Below are 18,958 nucleotides of genomic sequence, written 5' to 3' on the forward strand. Positions count from 1 at the left end.
TGAGTACAGAAATAGGGAAAGAGAAGAAGGGGAGGAAAAGTTTAGAGAGAGAGTAAGTTAAGGATTAGTTTTAAGGAAAACAAACTAAGGATATGCAAAAATAATTTTAGCTCTTTTGCTTATAAGGGAATGGGTGAGTATGTTATAATATATAAATGTGATGGAGTATTATTGTGCTGAACTCTTTATCAGCATAATGATCAACTAGGATTCCAGAGGACTCATGATGAAACATGCTCCCCACCTCCTGATAAGAGAGGTGAAAGACTTCAATGGAGAATAAGAAATTCTTTTTGGACGTAGCCAGTGTAGGAAATTTGTTCACATTGGCCATACATGTTTTAATGGGTTTTGTTTTCCTTGTGTTTTCGATGGGGGTGGGGTGGGAAAGGGGGACAGAGAGAAGGTAGATTTTGGTTGATTAAAACAAATAAAATGTTTTTTTAAAAAGAGATCATTGGTAACTTTGGAGAGATCACTTTCATTTGAATGTTGAGGTTAGAAACCATACTGAAGAGAGCTAAGGAGAGAACAAGAAGGAGAAAGTGGAGGCACCAGTTGTAGACAGTTTTCTTCAGAATTTAGCTGTGAATAGGAGGAAACAACTGACGATTCCCCCCTGTCCTGAGAGCACACCATATTATATTGAACTTGACCCTGCATTCTTGAAGAAGGCTTTGCTATATTGCATAAAGAACTCTGACTGCTGCTGCCAAGCCAGAAAGACTTCAAATATGGAATGGTGTCTGCTTCTGTGCCTGCTAAGTGTGAAGGGGCTCATCATTAGAGCATTGGCCACCCAGTGATACATTTTTTGACCATAGCAATTCATGAATCTGTCTACTAATCTTGAGGGATTGGGGTCGGGGTAGGGGTGGGGTGGAACATGGAAGAGGATTGTGATCCATATCAGTTGGGAGATACTTATTGAAATCATTTCTCCCTTAGGTAAGTATGCATGACAATGTCAGGTTGTTCATGTCTTAAGGCTATTAATGAAGAATAAGTTGAATAAAATAAAAATGTTTCCTTATATTTATATAAGGGTTCTTAGAGTTCAACTAGTCTAGGAATTTAGTCAACAAACATTTATTAGGTCCTATGGATAAGGCACTATACTAAGTATTGGGGGCACAAAGAAAGGCAAAAATGTGGTCCCTACTCCAGAGGAATTTATATTATGAGGAAGACAACATGCAAGCAATTATGTACATATGAGTGCTATATAGTGTAAATTGGAGGTAATCTCAGAAGGTACTTAGTAACAAGGGACTAGGAAAGGCCTCTTTCATATGGTAGGATTTGAACTGAGTCTTGAAGGAAACAAAGAGGCAGAGGTGAGGAGTGAGTGCATTCTAGGGACAGAGTCAGGAAATGGAGTGTTGTATTTAAGGAACTATAGAAGGCATATGTTGCTAGATTGTAAAAGCATGTAAATGAGAATAAAGTGTAAGAAGACTAGAAATGTAGAAAGGGGCCACATTGTGACAGGCTTCAATAGCCAAACAGATTTTATATTTGATTTTGGAGGTTATAATAGGGAGCCACTAGGGTTTATTGAATTGGGAAGTGATATGGTCAGACTTGCACATTAGGAAGATCAATTTGACAGTTGAGTAAAGGATGAATTAGAGTGGAGGGAGATTTGAAGTAGGGAAAGTAACCAAAAGGCTATTTCAGTAGTCTAGGTATGAGGTGATGAAGGGCTGCTTTAGGAGGCCACATCAAAGAGGCCTGCTACCCATTGAATGAGTGGAGACAAGTGCTCTAAGCCTATTTTGTGTAATGAACCTCTTTGGCATTGCAGTGACACCTGTGGAGCCCTTCTCAGAATATTGTTTTCAGGTGCATTAAAAAAAAATGCATTGGATTACAAAGGAACTCAATAATATTGAAATAACTGTAATTTTTTTTCCCATTCAAGTTCATGGATCCCCTGAAATCTCTCCATGAAACTTTGGAGTCTGTGGACCCCAGGTTCAGAACCCCTGATCTCAGTTCAACCTCTTTGATTTTATAAAGGAAGAGGCTGAAGCTGCGAGCCAGGCTTGAAGCCCGCATCCTCGCTTCAAATCCAGGGCCCTCTCTACTGCATGGTGTTATCTTCTCATCCTCTTTCCTCAAAATGAAAACAGGAATGGGCCCCGTAGGGAATTCATGACTGTGACTAACAGTACTTTAGGGTTCCAAGGCATTTTCCTCAGGACAGCCCTTTGAGATACGTAGTGTAAGCATTGTTATCACTATTTTATTTTTGAGGAAACTGAGACTCAGAAGGTAACTTGCTTAGGGTCACACAGCCAGTAAGTGTTCACATGGGGATTTAAAACCAAGTCTTCTTGATTTTAGAGCCCAGTGCTTTTCCCACTGTACCATTTTATTAATTTCATTTCTTGTGAGATATAATGGCTAGATGATTTAGATAATTCTAATTCAGGGTAGCTAGGTGGCTCAGTGGATAGGACCCTAGACCTGGAGAATGGAAGACCTGAGTTCACATCTAGCCCCAGACACTTACTAACTGTGTGATCCTAGGCAAGTCACTTAACCTGTTTGCCTTAATGTACTGGGAGAAGGACATACCAAACCTCTCCAATATCTTTGCCAAGAAAACCCTATGGACTGCATTGATGTGATAAGGTCCATGGGGTCATTAGGAGTCAGATACAATTGAACAATATCAGCAAGTCCTTAAAATGAAATTAAGTAAATTATTTTTAAAATGCCCTTTTTGGTAAAGATTATCTGTGTCAGACTTCAGAAAAAATTCCCATTGGCAGCTGGTGAAAAGGCTGAGGTGAAGAGTTCATAAGTTCTGGGCTCTTTAGCCCAGCAGACAGTAGTCTCACTACAAGATTAGAGTTAGGATTTTGCTAAGACCTAGAACCTTAGGGTTCGCAAGATCGTAGATTTTGAGTTGTAAGAGACACCTTAGACACCATTTAATCCAGTGCTTTCATTTTGTAGATAGAAGGAAACTAAGACAGTGTGGTCATACAGCTAAACAGAAGTAAAATTTGAATATAGATCTTCCAACACTCTTCTCCTTGTGGTGCTTGGCAATTTATACAGTATTTGCCTCAATAGTCTTGTGAGTTAGGCAGCAAAATGATTATCATTTTTCTTCTTACACGTGAGACATTAGATGATTTGCTTAGGGCCACACAATTAGTACCAGAACCAGTAGGGACCTGGGCCCATGTCTTCTGACTCCAATAGTCTTTTCATTGCAGTGAATCATAAGTTCTCTCAAGTCTAGCTCTGAAGTTGTCACATGCACAAAAGATGAGCATCTACTCCAGGAGGTCTGTTCAGTCCCTGAAAGGTGCCCTTCTTGGTCCTTCTGATGGGCATCTCTTCTCCTTGTCCAGTTCAACCCACTTTGCTGCATAGTGACTAGTTATGGTTTCATAGATGAGTGGTTATAAAGGACTTCTGAGACTGTCTAGTTCACCTTCTTGTTTTACAGATGAAGAAACTGAGGCTCAGGGAACATAAGTGACTGACCCAAGATCACCCAAGTTGTGTCAGGGCAGGATCTGAAACCAGGTCCTCTGACCTGAGGGTCAGCTTTCTTTTGTACTGTGCCATGTCCTCAACTTGGATTCAGCAAGATTGAGGTTCACATTCCAATGCTGACATTTACTAATTTGTGATGAAGGGTAAGTCACAACCTGTCTCACCTCAGTGTCCTTATTGGATTGTATTACCTATCCCCTAATTCTGCACTTAAAGTACTTTACAAATTCTAAAGTGTTATATTGTCATTTAGAGGTAGAAGAGGACTTCAGGGTTATCTTATCTACATCTCTCCTCCCTTTTACAGGTGAGGAAACTGAGGCCCTGAGAGTGCCTCAGTAATCATTAAGCACCTACTGTGTGCCAGGGGCTAGGGATACAAATGCAAAATGAAAAGCCTTTGTCCTCTTTGAGTTTACAGTCTAGTGGGGGGAGACAACATCTACAAATGTGGGATATGCAAAATAGAATGTGCTTTTTCAGGGAATGCAGTTAGTGGCCAGTGGTGGGGGAATCAGGAAATGTGTCATGTAGAAGGTGGCAATTGAGTTGAACGTTAAAGCAAACTAGGGCTTCTAGGCATCAGGGACATCCAATGAAAAGGCAGGAAGTGATGTGCAGGGTATGCAGGACAACAAGAAGGCCAGTTTATCTGGACCATACTGTACATGGAGGGAAATAGTGTGTAGAAGGCTAGAAAGTTTGGTTGGGGCTAGGCTGGGAGGGGTTTAAAATACTGAACAACATATATTTGTATATTATCATATAAGATAGGTTACTGAATAGGGTTGGTTAGTGATCAGATTTGTACTTTAGGAAAATCAGTTTGGCAGCTGTGTGAAGAAGGATGGATTGAAATGGGGAGAGACTGGAGACAATGAGATTAATTAGGAGGTGGTTACATTAGTCTAGGACCCAGGGCTTCTTAAGAAGTGTTGGATGGGAAAGGTGATGAGGGCCTGAAGTAGAAGTGTGGTTGTGTTAGTGTAGAGAAGGAGGAAGATATGAGAGAGAATGTGGATTGTAGACAGAAATAACAACATTTGGGAACTGAGTGCATATGTTGGAGGAGTAGGAGTGAGGAGTCAAGGACTTCTAAATCCTAACTCTTTCCTCTGTCAGTTATTGTTATTTCAAGGTCTAACTTCAGTTCAGACTTCTTTTAGTAGCCTATTACTGGTTGTTATATAGGATTTCCTATTCTCTCTGTCTCTCTCCATATATGTGTGTGTGTGTGTGTGTGTGTATATATATATGTACACACACACACGCATATATATATATATATATATATATATACAGATATATGTATATCCCCTTCCACCTCAATGGTACATGGTAATAGCCTTAGTGAATCAAACTGGACTTTATAATGGTATTTGTTCAAATATTCTTTATTCTCAGACCCTGAACACAGTCCGAAATTGAGGGACTTAACAAATACCTGATGGCTTAAATAGATTTTCTTAAACCAGATGGGACTTTAATCATATTAAATCAATAAGGAATATTTGGTCTAGTTTTCAAATAATCACTATAAATGAATGTTTGGAAGATGATTTCTTTGCAGACTGGTATATGTTCTCTTTCCACTGCTTGCTTCTTTTTTCTAAATTTCTGCAACATCACCAGTGAAACTAATTTTTCTTGCATTTTGCTCAAGCTGTGGAAGTAGTCAGCATGTATCCTTTAAGCCTAATATTGGGGAACTTTTTCATGACATGGCCGTTTACTTTGACACAGTTTTACTCCCAGATGACCATTGGAACAGTCCTTGATAATGCCTCCAAACATTCCTTTACTGACTTCTGTGGAAAGATTTGTGGGAGAGTTGGTTCATTTCTTCCTGTTTTTTCAGAGCTGAAACATGTTTGTTGGAAACGTTGCAGTTTAGACAATATCGGCCTTTCTTTCTGTAGCACTAACAGTGACATCTTTGGCTAAGAGGTGGATCTGATGAGCCCCACAGCTGGGGCTATTTTTAATTAGCTGGGAGCTTCCTCAGGATTTCTTCTCATTCTGGATGAGTTTCCAGCACATTCTTTTATACTGGATCTCCAAAATATTAGAAATTCTTTTCAGTTTGTTATAATCTTCACTGGAACTTTTTTAAAAGTAATTTCCTAGGTGGAAAGATAATTTACACTTCTGTTAATTAAATGTTTGAACTGAGGTTTCCTAATCATTACTGCTTCTTAGTGAGAGAGAATGTGTTTGAATTTTACAGGTCTGTGTGTATTACGTAGTCTTTATCCTGGCATTGACCTGCTCTTAGTATTAGAATGGAATGATGTCTTCCAGCAAGGCCAAGGATATGAGAGACATTAGTGATGCTCACAGTAAAACTCAGAACAAGTCCTCTTTGTGAAGAAGGGCATTATTAATATTGACTTTAGTTTGCAAGGGATGAGAATTCTGGTTTGTGCTTTCTCTTCTGTATCACATAAAGTATTTTGTCATGGTGAGGTCCTCCTTGTGGGAATTCTCTCAACCAACCAACCAACCAGCCAACCAACCATGATTTAGTAGAAGTCCCAGGAAATTGCCTTGGGCACATAGAGGTGTAGTGACCTGCTCAGGTTCTCTAACCTGTCAAGTCAGAGGAAGCATTTGAACCCAGATCTTCATAACTCTAAACCCTGCACAGTATCTATTATGCCAGACTTCCTCTCTTATGCCTCATTACTCTGCCCAAGAGAACAGGTTAGTATTTTAGAATTTTTGCATATTTCCTCAAGTAATCTATGGTAGTAAGAGGGCTCAGTGGATGGAACGCTAGCCCTGGAGTGAAGAACACCTGAGGTCAAATGCAGCCTCAGGTACTTATTAGCTATGGGACCCTGGGCAAATCACTTCACCTGTGTTTGCCTTAGTTTTCTTTGATTGTAAAATAGGGGTAATAACAGTACCTCCATCCCTCAGGTGTTGTGCGGATCAAATGAGGTAATTGTAAAGTCTTTTGCTTTGTGCCTGGCAAATAGTAGATACTCTATAAATGCTAGCTATTATTTTTATTTTTACTCATCTAATAGTACCATGGTGTAATGGAAAGAACACTTAACTCAGGGTCTGAAGACCTGGGTTTGTTTGAAGCTTTTTAGCTTTCATCATAGTAGCTGAGGGACCTTGGGAAAGTTACTTTCCCTTTCCAGGGTTTTGTTTTTCTTTTTCGGACGTATGAATAGGAGAGTTTGTATCTGTGATTTCATTGGAATATGGAACTCTTTGTGATGAAATTCCCCCTACTAAGACAGACCAGCAATTTTTGTATAATTTAATGGTCTTAGTTGCTTGGAGAACTGAGAAGTTAAACAACTTGCCTAGAGTTGCATAGGTAGCATGTGTCAGGCAGGACTGGCACTTAGGTCTCCTGTATTGGAAACTGTTTCTCCTTCTACTACACAGCCCTACCTCTCCTCAGCTGATGACTCTTAAAATAAGGAGATTTCACCTGATGATCTCTAAGACTTTCTGATCTCACAGCCTAGGAATGTTAAATTGGATTAGTAAATCTATTGTCCTTTTCTGAGTTGTCAGGTTCTTGAACTCTGTAGCATTTGACCATATACTCTTTGTAAATATTTCTCTTCCCTGGTGTTTCACATACTGTTCTTCATCCTTCTTTGTCTGACTACTCTTCCTTAGTCCCCTTTGCTGGATCATCCCCTATATCCGCCTGTCCCTAACCATAGGTTTACTTGAGAGCTTAGTTCTGAGTCCTTGTGGTGATCTTGTCTCATCATCCCCTCTAGGTTCAGTTATCACTATGAAGATTACTTCCAAAACTACGTGTCCAGTCCTAATCTCTCTGCTGAGTTCTGCATCACCAACTGTCTGCTGCACCTGGATCCCCCATAGACATTTCAAATTCAACATGATTAAAATGGAGCTCATTCTCTTTCCTAAAACTCATTTCTCTTCCTAATGTCCCTATTTCTGTCAAAGGCATCCCCATTCTTCCAATATCTCAGATTCATAACTTCAGTTATATTAAACTTATCCCTCTTTCTCACTCTTTATATTCATTTAGTTGCCAAACCTTGACAGTTCTCTCTCCACATCTCTCATACCCATTCCTTTCTTTCTTCCCACCCACACAAACATTAACCTAAAATTCAGGTCCTTAATTACTCTCTTGCCTGACCTATTTTAATAGCCTTCTTATTGGTCTCACTACATACTTTTGCCAAAATAATTTTCCTAAAGCACAGGTCTGATCATGGCACTTCCTTTCCCAGGAAGTGTCAGTGGCTTCTTGTTGCCTCTAGGATAAAATGGTCTCTTCTGTTTGACATTTAAAGTCCTTAACAATCTGAGTCCAAGGAAGGCAGTAGGACGGAATCATAGATACAAAGAAATTAGAGAAGGGGGATGATTGAGGACTCAATCTTCGAGACAAGACAGGGCCATAGGATTAAGGATAAAGCAGTTGTAAATTAAGGCTCTAAAGAGCTTGACCTTACAGAGGAGAAGGGCTGCATCTGAATCAGAGACTGGAATAAAAGAGGAACAAGTGGGGGATGAGAACTAAATAGTGTAAGACTGTAGAGAATGGGATAAGAGAGAGCTCCCTGCAAGTGACCTCTATTTTCTCAGTAAAGCATCAAGCAAGGTCTGATAGAAGGAAAACTTGAATCAACTAATAAGCGTTTATTTAGCACTCACTATATTCCAGGTACTATGTTAGATGCTGGGCCTATAAATACAAATATAAGGTAGTCACTGTGCTTAAAGAGCATGTTCTATTTCATAGCAATTGTTAAGATTCTATTTCATAGCAATTAGAGCTATCCAGACATGAAGTGAACTGTTTTGGGAGGTGGAGATCCTCAGGCAGAGGTCAAATGGTAACTTCTCAGCTTTATGACAGTCTTCCTCATTAACCACAGGAATCCATTTAAACTAGAAGTGTTGATGGACACTTGGCCAGATTCTAAAACTGTCATCATCTTTAAGACTTAGAGAGCAGAACAATAGTGACAGATGACCTAGATCCTTGTACCAATACCTACTAAATTTATTTGAAGGATCTCCAAAATTGTCAGAAGCTCAGTAGGTTTGTCATCAAATATGTCATTGATATGTCATCAAATGGAAGCAACATCTGCAGAAACAAAATTTATCATCTGGCTCAAACAGTAATAAAAAACATTATAGATGAGAAATCAGCCCAGGTCAAAATGACAAATCAAAGCCTTTGTTTGATTTCCAAACACTAAATAGATTTGCATCTTCCCAACTAAATGTGAATGAATCAAATATTAAAACCAAAAAACTCAAAGTGGGCTTTAATCCAGAGATATTCAACATGTCCTCCCCAGACATCACCCATACCTTATTATTACGCAGACTCTGGAGTTTCAGGAGGAAGGAGAGAAGAGTGAAGTTCACTGAGCCTTGCTTTCAGCATTTCCTTGGCTATTGCTTGCTGGGGCTAGATAGAATACCAGTCTTCTGAGTCCTAATGGACCAGACAGGCAAACTGTAGAAGATAAACTTTCTGCCCAAGTACAGGGGAAGGGCTTGATTTCTTATGCCATCTACTCATATCCAAGCTCAGGACAAACCTGGCTCTTTCCTGGGTTCCCAGATTGAGAGGAACAAGAAATATGTGTGGAAATATATGAGCCAGAGTATACAGCAGAAGTCCCCAGACTGCTGCTCAAGACAGTGGAGCCCTGGTGGCTCTGGAGCTATGGGTCCCTTGGGTGGAGGGGCTGCTGTTGAGTGGGAAATCTGCTGAATCTTTCTGCAGCAGGTTGGAAACATCTGTCAGCCCAGCACCTGACTGGGCTCTCACTGTAGGATACCAAACTCACCAGGACATGGTGAGTTACTTATATAAATTTTAATATAACAATAAGATGATTGGCTCTAGGTGGATAGTTAGGTAAATAGTTACCAATCTGGCTCCAACCTCTTTCTAAGCTGATTTCACATTATTCTGCCTACATATTCCATGTCTAGCTAAACACAACTTGTTATTCCTCATATATAAATACTCTGTCCCTGTGTTTTTTGCTTTGCAGTGGTTATACCCTCTCTTTGGAATAGCTCATCATCTTTCTTGGAAGCCTTTACTGTATTCAAGGGACCTTTCCTTTCTTCTCCAGTTATCAGTCTCCCCAATTATTCTGAACTTATTTTGTAAATGTTTTATATTTGCTCATCTGGGTGTATGTTGTTTTCCCTCTGAATGTGAATTCCTTGCCTGCTATATGGCAGGTACATAGTAAAAATTTTCTGAATGATTGCTTGAAAGGGAGCACTTATTTTCATTTTTCTCTTTGTATTCTGAATGCCTTAGACACTGCCTTGGAACTAATTAAGTACTTAATAAACTTGCTGAATTGTTCAGTCTTAGTTGTCTTAAGTCATACTTTTGTCAGGGTCAGGAAAAAAACAGGTACTGGGATTTCTGTCTTAGTGAATGGTTGAAGTGCTTTAATGAATAGATGGAAATAAGTGTAACACCAGTCACAGTCAGCACACCTGAGGACTGTTGCTGTGAATGATTTCAAGGGTCTAATTTCATAGTATAACGAACTCTCTATTCAGCAACAAACTAAGCATTGTTCTGTAAAGTAAAGCATGACATTCATATCAACCATCCTTAAGTAAAACACATCATTCAATCATTACATATCTCATAACAGTAACAACATCCTAAATCAATACCAGGTATCCAAGTAAAGTCCTTTTTCAGAATACCACATTATCCACCCCTAGGTCTCAGTAAGAACAATGTCTTTAATCAATATCAAATATACAAGTAAAGTCCTCTTTCATCTTAACTCGAAGTTGACTTCCAAGTCCCATGGCTCTTCCTCTGTGAGCTGACCACTCCGGACTCTTTGCCTGGATTCACATGTAGGCAGCTGTGTGCTCCTGCTCCTTGTCCCAACTCATGGGCACTGCTCCACTCTGCAGCTTTTCTGTCTCTAGGAAAATAGCTCAGCAGGGCAGTAACAATACTAACATACACCATTAGCACCATTATCTCAATCCACTCATAAATACCAACAGACAGGACTTCTGTCTGAGAAATCACCACAGATCAACAGATAGGACTTCCTCTTGGCTGTCAGAGGGCTTTCTCTATGCTATCAGAGGTCTCCTCTCAGCTGTCTTCTTTTCAATGCTGGCTTACCCTTTCAATGCTGGCTCTCTTCATGTCTGCTTCTCTCAGCTCTGGCTCTCTTTATATACAGTTCTGCTCTGCATCTGATTGGCTGGAGCCCATATGTATCTGATTGGTTAGAGCCCACTTGCATATGTCTGGTTAAAACTCTCTCTACAAAATATATAGTTTCTTATTAAAGATTTTTTTGATTAATCAAAAGCAAGGTTCAGTCAGAGGCACTTGATTGTTTAAAATAAAAACAGCAAAAGATCCTACTTTGCTTGTCATTATAATAATTTCTAATCAGTGTGCTTTATTTATTTGCTAAGCCTAAGTATTTATTGAGAGATTGAATAGATTGAATGGAATACATGAAGAAGATGAAATAAGTTTCTTAACCGGTGTTTTGACTGGGAGAAGATAAGTACCTTAAAGAGGAATGGGGAATACAAGTCACTTTTTGCTAGGTTGGAAGTGGGGAAGGAGAGGAAGGAACAGGTTGAATTGGTTATGATGTATCACACATATAAGTGAAGATGACCTGAAGGTATTCTGTGATGGACTTCTTTGATCCACAGGCAAATTATAGCCTAAAGACAATTCAAGGATCACGTTTGGTCACCTCTCAACAGCTGACCAAAGGTACCCAGTGTCATATTTTTTCTTTCTTTAAAAAGTTTTTATTTTTTTAAATTCAGTTTTATTTTCAGTTCTTCACCCTCTCCCTCCACTTATTCTCTTGCCCATTGAAAAGACAAAGTATTTCTTTTTTGTAATAACCATCTCCTGAGATTCCTCTTTCTCTCTTCCTTTTCTCCAGAGGTATGAATTTATGCCTTCATTCAATAAACTAGACCCTTGGAAGGATATAAAGAAACAACATAGGATTTTTGCTTTTAAGGAGCTTATACTTTATTAAGCACTTCCTATGTTTAAGACACTGCTGGGGCTAAAGATGTGAGTAGTCTTTGCCCTCAAGGAGCTTGTAATCTAATAAGATAGCTAGAACTGAGACAAATAACTACATTACAAATTGCAATGTGTTTAGTATTCTTTAGAGATTTTAGGAAATAGGAATTCTCTTCTACTTGGGATGAAGAGAGAATACTTCATGAAGAAGATAGCATTTGAGTTAGATATTCAAGAATGCTCAAAATTGCCATGAGAGGATGGGGAAACTTGGTGGGGGAGGGGACAGTGATGTGAGATGGACAGATGTGTATTTCAGGCATAAAAAGTGGCATGAGAAAAGACATAGGGGTAGAGGAGGGTAGGATGAGTTTAGGGAGCAGATTTTCAATTGTTAGGATATAAAGTTCATGAAAGGAATTAATGAGAGAAAATCTGGAAAGGTAAGTCAGAGCCAGGTTGTTGAGGGCCTTGGCCGCTAGATGTTAAAAAAATAATAATACTTTACTCTTTTCGCCAATTATGTGTTAAAACAGCTCTTAGCTTTTTTTTTTTTAAATTTTAAGTTCCAAATTCCCCTTCTTTCCCCTCCTCTCAGAGATGACAAGCAATCTGATATAGGTTATGCCTGGCAATCATAAAACACTTCCATTTTAGTCATTTTGTGTAAGAAGATTTGAGAAAGAAAGAAAGGAAGGAAGACGAAATAGAAAGGAAGAAAGAGAAAAATAATATGCTTCAGACAATATCAGTTTTTTTTCTGGAGGTGGATAGCGTGTTTTATCAAGAGTCCTTTGGAAAGATTATTGTATTGCTGAGAATAGCTAAGTCATTCACAATTCATCATATAATGTTGCTATTACTGTGTACGGTGTTCTGGTTCTGTTCCCTGTGCATCAGTTCATGTAAGTCTTCCCAGGTTTTTCTGAAATCATCCTGCTTGTCATTTCTTATATTTCAAATTCTTATAGAATTTCCATTCCAATCATATACAATCATAAACAAGCTATTGTTTAGCCATTCCCCAATTGATGGGGAATTTGGTTTTCAAATCTTAGCCACTTGGACAATTGCATTAAAAAATTTAGTTTTTATTCAGTAGGCAATGAGGAGTCTCATTCCTAATTTTTCCTAAAATTTCTACATTTGACACTGTTAATCACTTCTTCTTCTTGGGCATTCTATTTTTGCTGAATTTTTGTGACACTGCTTTTTTCTGCTTCTCTTCTTATGTGTCTGGCCTAAGTCTTCCTTACTGGATCATCATTTTCTCCTGTTCCCTAACCATGGGTATCCTCTAAGACTCTGTTTAGGCCCTCTTCTTTCTCTACCCCACCCCTCCTTGCTGATCTTATCAATTTTTATGTTTACTTTATCATCTCTATGCCGAGGACTCTCAGATTCATGTGTTTAGCCTGACTCTCCCTTTAGTTCTAATTCTGCATCACTGATTGCCTATTGGAGAACTCCAACTGAATGTCCCATAGGGATTTCAATGTCACTGTCTAAAACAGAAATCATTATATTTTCCTGAAAACTCACCCCTCCTCCTAACTTACCTATTTCTATTGAGAACTCTCAAATAGGCAGCTTCAGAATTGTCTTCAACTCTTACCTCTGCCTCATCCTCTATAACTAATCACAGTTACCAAATCTTGTTAATTCTAGGTTCACGTTTCCCATATCATCCTCTTCTTTCCATTTACATAGTTACCACCTTAATTCAAGCCCTTATCATTTCTCTTCTAGGCCACCACAGTAGTCTTCTTATTGGTTTTTTTGCCCCTAATCTCTCCTCTCTGATCCATCCTTGACATGGCTGCCAAATTGATCTTCTGAGATCCCATAACTTCCCTGTTCGAGAAACTTCAGTGGATAAAATGCACATCACAATTTGGCTCCAGCCCATCTTTCCAGAATGATTTCACATTCTCCATATGCAGTCTATATTCTAGCCCAGCTGCTTCTAGCATTCCCTTTCTTGTTCCTGTGCCTTTGTGCAGTCTATCCTCCATGACCTCTGTCTCTCAGAATCTTAGCTCAGTGCCATCCCCTACATTAAGCTTTTGCTGTTCTTTTGTAGTCTCCTTACCCCACCCTCCACTGCTCCCACAAGAATTTCTTTTATTTACTTTGCATATACGTTGTGTTTACTGTACATGCTGTTTTCTTCAGATAGAATATGCTCCTTAAGGGCAGGGAATGTATATCTTTGTATTTCCAGGGTCTAATACATAGTAGGTGCTTCATAAATGCTGAATGAGTCTGACATTTCATCACTCTGGTCACCTGCCTTTGGACATTTCAGCTTATGAGGGCCTTTCCTAAAATGTGATTTCCAGAATTAAATACTATACTCCAAATGTAGACTAATCAAGACTGACAGCAGAGGTACTGTCATCTGGACAGTATGCTTCTCCTAATGTAGTCTGACCTCTTGATGCTTTTTTGCTGCCATAACATAGTATGGCCTTATACGTAGTTTGTAGTTTAGCACCTAAAACCCCATATCTTTTTCAGACAAACTGCTATATAGTAGTAGCTTTGCCACTTGTGAAGCTGATTTTTTTGAACATGGTACAAGACTTTACATCTTTCCAAGATTTCATGTTCTTGGATTTTGGCCCAATGTTGTCACCTATTAAGATCTTCTTCCATCTTGACTATAAATATGCCATCTAGATATTTATCAAAATAATTGATTGAGTATTAAGCAACACAAGGACTTTTTATTAAATATCACTTGGGACACTCCTCTGCCTCTTTCCAAATTGACTTTCTACACAACTAAAATCCCCAGTCTTTTTCAATATGAGTTTTTGTCAGAGTGAGACTCTGCCATTCTATACTTTCATGCTTGATTTTCTTTTTTATGTGAGTGGCTTTACTTTTATCCATGTTCAATTTCTTCTTTTTAGTTTTCACAATTTAACTTATTATTTCCAGGATGATTTTACATTGTTTTCCCTTGTGGATTTTTCTGTATGGTTTTGTTTTGATTATGGTTTCAGCCTGTTGAAGTATTTGAAATTCCATTTCTGTCGTTCAGTGTGTATTATGCTGGCCTTTTAAATCTATCTTAATAGGATTAGCTGATAACATTCAAACTTTTAAAATTTTCTTCCTTCCTTCCTTCCTTCCTTCCTTCCTTCCTTCCTTCCTTCCTTCCTTCCTTCCTTCCTTCCTCCCTCCCTCCCTCCCTCCCTCCCTTCCACCCTCCCTCACTCCCTCCCTTCCTCTTTCCTTTCCTCCTTATCAGGGTTAAGTGACTTGCCCAGTGTCACACAGATAGTTAAGTGTCAGAGGGCAGTTTTCAATTCAGGTCCTCCTGACTTCAGGGCTGGTATTCTATCCACTGTACCTCCTAGCTGCCCCTCTTAGATTTACTTTTGATTGGGAAGAACGTAAGATTATATGCAGCCAACTGACCAAACAAACAGAGTCCCTAGATTCTGAAAACAGTTTCTTCATTCAGAATTTGTGGATCTTCAAATTGACTTCTGAGAATGAAGAGGGAGAAGAACTTCTTGCCAGAAATATTACAATTTAGTATAATTATTATCCTCTGTCCACCAGTAAACTGGAAGGGTAGTACAGGGATATGTGTGATGGATGAGATTTGGGACTGGGTACGTGACAGTATTACTTCTTTTATAAGTATTATCTAGTCACTGACATTTTTAGCCTCTGGCATCAATAATAATTTGGAGAAGAGGAAAAAATAGGGAAAGTTCCTCAGAGACATTCCATATTTCTTTTCAGATGGCTTGGTATTGGAAGAGTTTTTTAATTTCATGGAGGATCTCTCTTAGAAGAGAGTGTTGGATTTATGGTTTTAAATGTTTCTAAGTGAAAATATACGAGTTGGTTCTGTCTTAATGTACCACAGTGTGAATACACAGAACTTATTTAACTTTTTTTCTTTGCAGATATTTTATAAAATGTCTAATGGTTATGAAGATCACATGGCTGAAGATTGCAGGGATGATATCGGTAGAACGAATTTAATTGTCAACTACCTCCCTCAGAACATGACACAGGATGAATTACGAAGTTTGTTTAGCAGTATTGGTGAAGTTGAGTCTGCAAAACTTATTCGTGATAAAGTAGCAGGTAAAAAATTAGGCATTTTTGTGAAAACATATTTATATTAGTCATTCTAAGTAGTTCCCATTAGAGAGATTTTGAATGTCTTCCTCGTATATACATTCTGTTCTCTCTCCATATACAGAGCAGGTACATTGCTGAATGTTGATTATAAAGTGAAATTCTTTTAATTTCAAATTCTATTTCCCATTGACTTTTGTTAGATGATTGAGAAATTGGCTCCCTGACATAGCAAACTCATGTAATCATGCATAGAGAAAGGGTGTGGGATGTGGCGCAAAAATAAGGGTATCACAAAATTCAATAAAGGGTTTCTCGAGCTATGAGGAAGGAGGAAATGGCTAAAACAAGGATGCCAGCATCAGACAAGAGAAATGTGAGTAGGGAAGACTACAGTTTCCAAGATATATTTGCTTCCTTCTCTGTTCTTTTGGAAGAAAGTTCATATGAGAAGCTTAAGTGTCCTCTGTGAGCTGAGAAAATATCAGCACCCTGAATATGATTGTAAGGGTTACTCTGGGTGATTTCTGGTCCCAAGCCCAAACCCCAGAGCAAACTGGAAATATGCACGTGTTGCTAAGAAGGTTGTGACTCTAAAACAAAAGACTTCTGATGAGAATAATTCTCAAGCCTGGAGGGAAATTAGGGTTAAACATTAAACATAGACAGAAAACACTGGGTCTATTAGTTTATATATGGATCCCCCTTGAATGTAGGCCATCTCTTTAAAATACTTAATTCTTTGAAAAGAAAGGAAATAGTCATCCACTAAGAAGAAGTGTTCCCTACCAATGCCCTCTTTTGGCTACGAAGTTGTTGGTTTATCAGTAAAGTTGAATCTGCAGAACTTAGAGTAAAGCAACAAATAAAATTTAGGCATTTTTGTACAATGTCAGTGTGTATGTAGGAGCTTAGAACTTTAGACTTTCTTTAGCTAAGGAAGAGTCTGTATACCTTCCCTTCTTCCACTTGTTTTATGACCAGTGCAAGCCCTAATTCAATTAAAAAGGCTTGGAAACCATATTACTCTAATGTCCTTCCTCCCTTCCTTGGAGGCTTTCATGCTTCATAGTGCCATCTCTGCAGCTATGAGCAACAGCTTTAGGGTCTTTTGTCTTTAGGTAGAAGGTAAAATCCAAGTTTAGAGGAAAAGTATAAAATTCTTTGTGAAGGGGAAAAATCTTGGATGTTCCCTTATAACATTCATTCCTAGCAGCAGTCTTTTCCAGCCTTGAGAATGTGACAAGGAGGAGCAATAGAAGAGAGACTCAGGAAGTGATACAGACAGTAACTTAGAATATACAAGTAGAAAGACTCTTACCTCGGGACACCAGTTTACAGAGGTGTCTAGCACAGGTTTATCAAGCTTATATATGGATCACAGAACTGTAGATCTAAAGCTGGAAGAAGGGATCTTATAAGTTAAGTCAAACACTATCATTTTAGAGATGAGGAGTCCTCTGGGCTTTGGCTAAGTGACTTGTTAGCTAGATCTGTAGTAAATCTAATCAAAAGGGTTTTAACATGGTTAATGCAGATATATGTTTTGCATGACTTTTTATGTGTAATGGGTATCCTATTTTTTGCCTTTTCAGTGGGTGGGGAAGGAGTGGAAGGAGGAAGAGAATTTATAACTGAAAATTTAAAGAAAAAAAGGAAGAGGGAGGAAGAAAATTGCCTATGAATATTCCCTAAGCTAAATACTACAGAGAGTAGCCACAATGAAGGAAGACGGAAGAGACACCCAGAACTTCATAAGAGAAGAAAAAATCCCAAGGAACAAGTCATAAGATCCCTAACCTCATATATTTTCTCATCAGTGCCCCAAATTTAGGCAACAAGTATGAAAACCAGGGGTCCTAATTCAGAGAGGCAAATTTAACTTTGTAGGTATTACTGAGACTTAATGGAGTGAGACATATAACCTCATGGCTCTGGCTGGATCATATTGAATATCTTCATATGAGCTATCTGTGTCTGATCTGTACTAGAGATTTGCAAGCTTGTATTGGTCTGATCAGCCACTGTTGGACAAACTGTACATCGATCCCAACATAGTGGTATGTTTTGGTCTTCTTAGAGCATAAAGGACAACAGCCAACCAACCAATTAAGTAGCTTATTGGGATAGGTAAAAAGGATAGATGTAGTACCATTTTATACTAATAAGGTATGTTCATGTGAGGAATCCAGGAACTGGAGGGGGAAATCAATAGACAATATTTGGTTGAATGGAATAGAAGCAGAAGCATACAGTGAAGTGTATCCTGCAGATCATCTGGGCAAAGAAAGGAAAAGATAATTTGGGAAATAGATCTGAATCCTGGCAAAGTGACATGATAAGGTATGATTGGTATTTCATTTATCCTGTTATCTCCTGAAGCATTCTCTGCCAAAGTGGAACAGCCAGTAACTTCTTGTTCTGCTTTGGTGATAATTAGTATACTGTCCTCCTTACCATTCAGCTGGGAGCTCTTTGAGGGCAGCAATCTTTGCTTTTCTTTGTCTCTGCAGTGCTTAGCATGTTGCCTGACTTAGTAGATGCTTGATAAATATTTGTTGACATTCACATAATTTCATCCTTCAAAAAATTGAGGAATCAACATGGGGAAAATCATTTCTGGATCCAATTCCTAGTAACAAAGAAGGCCTGGTGGCTGGGGTTAGAAATGGTGGGCACTTTGCCTGGAAGTGGTGGCTCCCTCCTAAAGTTTATGGCAGAGAAGAAGAAGAAGGAAGCTGGTATTATCTGACATATGCCTTAGATTTGGAAGAATCAGATTCCCAAAGATTCAAAGATGTGCCGGGCAGGATCCCTTGGCATTCCCCATTTCTACAGGGAAAGCCAGCCTAAGAGGAATGGGAAAGTCCTAGGAGGGAAATCCCAAAGACCCAAAGGGAAGACACAGATTCCATCGAAGAGGGAAAATGGAAGTCATCTAAACAAGGTGATGTGGACGGATGCACAGGGACATCAGCAAACTTTGGTTTTTAAAATACGCGTTAAAAAGATGGAAGCAAGATCAAGAACCAGGGGGTGGCTGTGAGTTTCAGATGATCCCATAAAAATATCAGGAGTACTACATAGGAGGATAAGCTGAAACTGGAGAAGTTAGCTGAGAAAGCTGTATCCGAGAAAGAAGTGGATCCCTGGCTTGGGGTGATTGGAATGGTGATGGTGCCTGACAACAGAAAGTCCAAGCTGTGCACTTAGTATTTTGTCTCTGTTTTTCTTATAAGGAGAATGTTCTTTGCAATGAGAATGAAAGAATCAAACTGTCTAACCTAGGAGTGAAGCCCA

At 38.9% G+C, this 18,958-nt stretch overlaps 1 protein-coding gene across 8 annotated transcripts in view; it reads left to right on the top strand.

The window, feature by feature from the left end:
* The window catches only part of ELAVL1 (ELAV like RNA binding protein 1), a 78,998-nt gene that overhangs the window by 15,097 nt on the left and 44,943 nt on the right, over positions 1-18,958 (top strand). For 6 of the 8 annotated variants that reach the window (XM_072600980.1, XM_072600982.1, XM_072600984.1 and 3 more), the window contains one exon: positions 15,481-15,664. In XM_072600980.1, coding sequence (XP_072457081.1) covers positions 15,481-15,664 — 184 coding nt within the window. Of the gene's footprint in view, positions 1-3,469; positions 3,663-15,480; positions 15,665-18,958 lie in introns of all 8 variants that reach the window. The other 2 variants (XM_072600983.1, XM_072600985.1) reach the window with 1 other exon arrangement.

Source organism: Notamacropus eugenii, chromosome 4, assembly GCF_028372415.1.
Source record: "Notamacropus eugenii isolate mMacEug1 chromosome 4, mMacEug1.pri_v2, whole genome shotgun sequence".
In the NCBI taxonomy this organism is placed as follows: Eukaryota; Metazoa; Chordata; class Mammalia; order Diprotodontia; family Macropodidae; genus Notamacropus; species Notamacropus eugenii.